At 40.5% G+C, this 3,402-nt stretch overlaps 1 protein-coding gene across 1 annotated transcript; it reads left to right on the top strand.

Annotated features, from left to right (window-relative positions):
- The first annotated feature begins 238 nt into the window (after positions 1-238).
- On the top strand, positions 239-3,002 carry rpl8 (ribosomal protein L8). The gene is made up of 5 exons (XM_008432989.1): positions 239-412; positions 493-634; positions 2,065-2,283; positions 2,384-2,499; positions 2,803-3,002. Exons 1-5 carry the CDS (start codon positions 275-277, stop codon positions 2,959-2,961), a joined length of 774 nt encoding a protein of 257 aa, XP_008431211.1. The 5' UTR covers positions 239-274; the 3' UTR covers positions 2,962-3,002.
- The last annotated feature ends 400 nt before the right edge of the window (positions 3,003-3,402 follow it).

Below are 3,402 nucleotides of genomic sequence, written 5' to 3' on the forward strand. Positions count from 1 at the left end.
TTAAGACAAAACATTACATTTTTGTTTGTATAATAAAACAGGTTTTAATCGTTTCTAAAAGTGTCAGGGTTTTCATACTGGTTTCTTCAAAACTTGAATTATTATGGGTTGAACCTATGAAGAAGTTATGTAGCTATTCACTTAATAGCTTAAAAGCTACTAAATGCTTTTTAGCTTGATTAAAGGTCACTGCATATATAATATCTGACTGCCTCACGTTATTTGCATTCACTGCCATAATGATTGAGAGAAATGATTTGTGTTTCAGTTCAAAATGGGACGTGTGATCAGGGGACAGAGAAAAGGTGCAGGCTCTGTTTTCAGAGCCCACGTCAAGCACAGGAAAGGTGCTGCTAAACTCCGTCAGGTCGACTTCGCTGAACGCCATGGCTACATCAAGGGCATCGTGAAGGTAAGCAGTGACTATCAGCAGATCGCGGTTGTACTTGTTGCAAGGTTGGAAGTGTCGATATGTCTGCAACCCTCAACCAGGACATCATCCACGACCCCGGCCGTGGCGCCCCCCTGGCCAAAGTGGCCTTCCGTGACCCATATCGGTTCAAGAAGAGAACCGAGCTCTTCATCGCTGCTGAGGGTATCCACACCGGACAGTTCATCTACTGCGGCAAGAAGGGTAAGGACCGACGGTCATCATCGGTGTTTAAGCTGTACGTGGTTTATTCATTGGTTTTTTTCTCAAGGTTGTGTTAAAAAGACAATCAGGTTTTGTTGCGACTTGGCCTTCGAACGGTTCCGAATTCAGATGCACCAATCAGATATTCCACAACTGATTGTCATTTTAAATCTTGGTGTAGCTGGAAAAAGTTTTTCATCATTCCACGTATGGAAATGGAAATGTTTAGGGGAAGGTATTAGGAGAGCACTGGAGGTGTTTTAAAAATTGACAAACATTGAATATGATGAGGAAAAAAATGTGCATCCTGTGCATGATAAACAGCTTTACAATAAAATAGGAAGTTTTGTAGGGATTGCAGCAGAAGCCTATTGATTTAAAAAAGAAAAAGAAATAAAAGCAAATTACAATGGCAGTGTGTTCAAAAATTGCATCTAGAATGGGAGTTAATTGGAAAAGATTGTTCTGTTTAGTTTAAAATAAAATAGTAAAGCAGTAGGGGAAGGCTTGCTCCCAAAATACACGATCTTGCCCTTTTATTATGAAAGTTTCATCATTTAACTGTCTGAAGTTAAATGAAAATTAAATATAAAACAAGAAATTACCTATGTGGGTGAAGCGCATCAAAACTAAAAAAAATATCCAACTAAGTGAGAGGCATTAATAAAACATGTGAAGGTTTGGGTCATACTCTTTGAAGTTCATTTATTATAGATTTTATAAAAACAGTGGATCAAACGAAGTTCCCACAGACCTCAAAGAAAACTGGAAAACTTTGCCATTTGAAATGATAAAGTATGTGTGTAAGCTTCTCTGATGTTCTGAATGTGGGTGCCTTTAGATTTTATTATTGTATTGTGTTGTTATTAGTGAAAGTGATTGACGCTCTTATAACAAATGTTTCTGCTGCTTCAGTGAGGATTATTCCTGATAACGGTCCCATCTCAGTCCGTTTTTAATTTTACGCAGTAGTTTTCTTCCCCACATTTTCTGCGTGAAATATGAATTTTTTTTAAAATTGGGAACCCAATTTTATAAATTCACTGTCACAGTGTTGCAATAAAAATGAGAATTATTATGAAGTGTGATTGTGATTAAAAAAAAGAAAAACTTTACATCAAATTCACATTGAATATGTACTGTTTAGTTGATTTTCCTTCATTTTGAAACTTATAGAAGTTTCTGCTGTCAGAATCTACAGCAGAAATCGTCATTAAATTTCTATGAAGAAAATTGTAGAATGAGTTGCGATGTATAATTTCCCTCTGGGATTAATAAAGTATCTTTGAAATGAAGGATAAGCAATAAAGGAAATAATTCACCAGATTATTGTCTTGAAGCAGGGAGAACTTTTGTTCCAAACTGTTTTTGTGCTGATCAGAAAGAATACGCTGACATTCAGACTTAAAGCGACCGTCTCTGATCCGCAGCTCAGCTGAACATCGGTAACGTTCTTCCTGTCGGCACCATGCCCGAGGGAACCATCATCTGCTGCCTGGAGGAGAAGCCCGGCGACAGAGGCAAGCTGGCCCGCGCCTCAGGAAACTACGCCACCGTCATCTCCCACAACCCCGAGACCAAGAAATCCAGAGTCAAGCTGCCCTCCGGCGCCAAGAAGGTCATCTCTTCTGCCAACAGAGCCGTCGTCGGTGAGGACGCTGTTGTTTCTTGTTTGTTAGCGTTTGCTGACGCTGCCGCCACTGAAGGTAACTGAATGCCACCTCCTCTTCTGCTGCTGCTGCGTTCAAGGTGTCGTTGCTGGAGGCGGTCGTATCGACAAGCCCATCCTGAAGGCCGGCCGCGCCTACCACAAGTACAAGGCCAAGAGGAACTGCTGGCCTCGTGTCCGTGGTGTGGCTATGAACGTAAGTGAACCTGGGGGCGCATCCTGGCTGCACTGTGTGAAGAACCAAAGGAGTAGAACTGGAAGGGGCTTCAGGTGCATTTATGTCGCCTTTAGTTGGGAAGTTATTTCAGTTTTAACTGTTGAGCTCAGTAATCCGACACAAATGAGGGTAAAACTAAAATTAGAGCAGTTAAAGGAGTAGACGGTTAACCTTAAATGACTTCTTCTAGATAAATTAAGCTACAACTTTGTTTTCAAAAACTCACCAACGGTTGAACTGTTTGTCAAGCTTTTTTTTTTTCCCCCTCTGCTCTCTGTGCAGCCTGTTGAGCATCCCTTCGGTGGTGGTAACCATCAGCACATTGGCAAACCCTCAACGATCAGGAGGGACGCACCTGCTGGTCGCAAGGTCGGTCTTATCGCTGCCCGTCGTACAGGCAGACTGCGTGGAACAAAGACCGTCCAGGAAAAGGAGAACTAAATGTGACTGTCTTGTTAATAAAACATGTTCCAAAATCACCATTTTCCTGTCTGTGTTTGAGTTGATGTAGTAAAAAGTGTCGAGGGAGTGAAATGGTCAAACAGATTAACTAGAATTTAGTTTTATGAAAAATGAATAGATCTATTAAAGATCTCAACTGTTGGAAGTACTTTGTCTACAACTTTCTTGTGGTACATTACGAGAAAAGTATAGAAAAAATACTTTTAGAAATTTTATGCCATCTTGGGTCAAGGTTGTATACTAGGTGCAGTTTGAATGCAAGTATAGCACTGATTATATATTCAGATTGCCATCTGTATTTTAAAGGAAAGTTGAGTGAAAGAAAAGACTAGCTGAAAAAAAAGTGCAAGGATTGTGAAGCAAAGTCTTGAGTTTAGAACTACAGCTGGAGTTACCAGGACATTGACTCCAGCTGTCATT

Source organism: Poecilia reticulata, linkage group LG2, assembly GCF_000633615.1.
Source record: "Poecilia reticulata strain Guanapo linkage group LG2, Guppy_female_1.0+MT, whole genome shotgun sequence".
NCBI classification, from domain to species: Eukaryota; Metazoa; Chordata; class Actinopteri; order Cyprinodontiformes; family Poeciliidae; genus Poecilia; species Poecilia reticulata.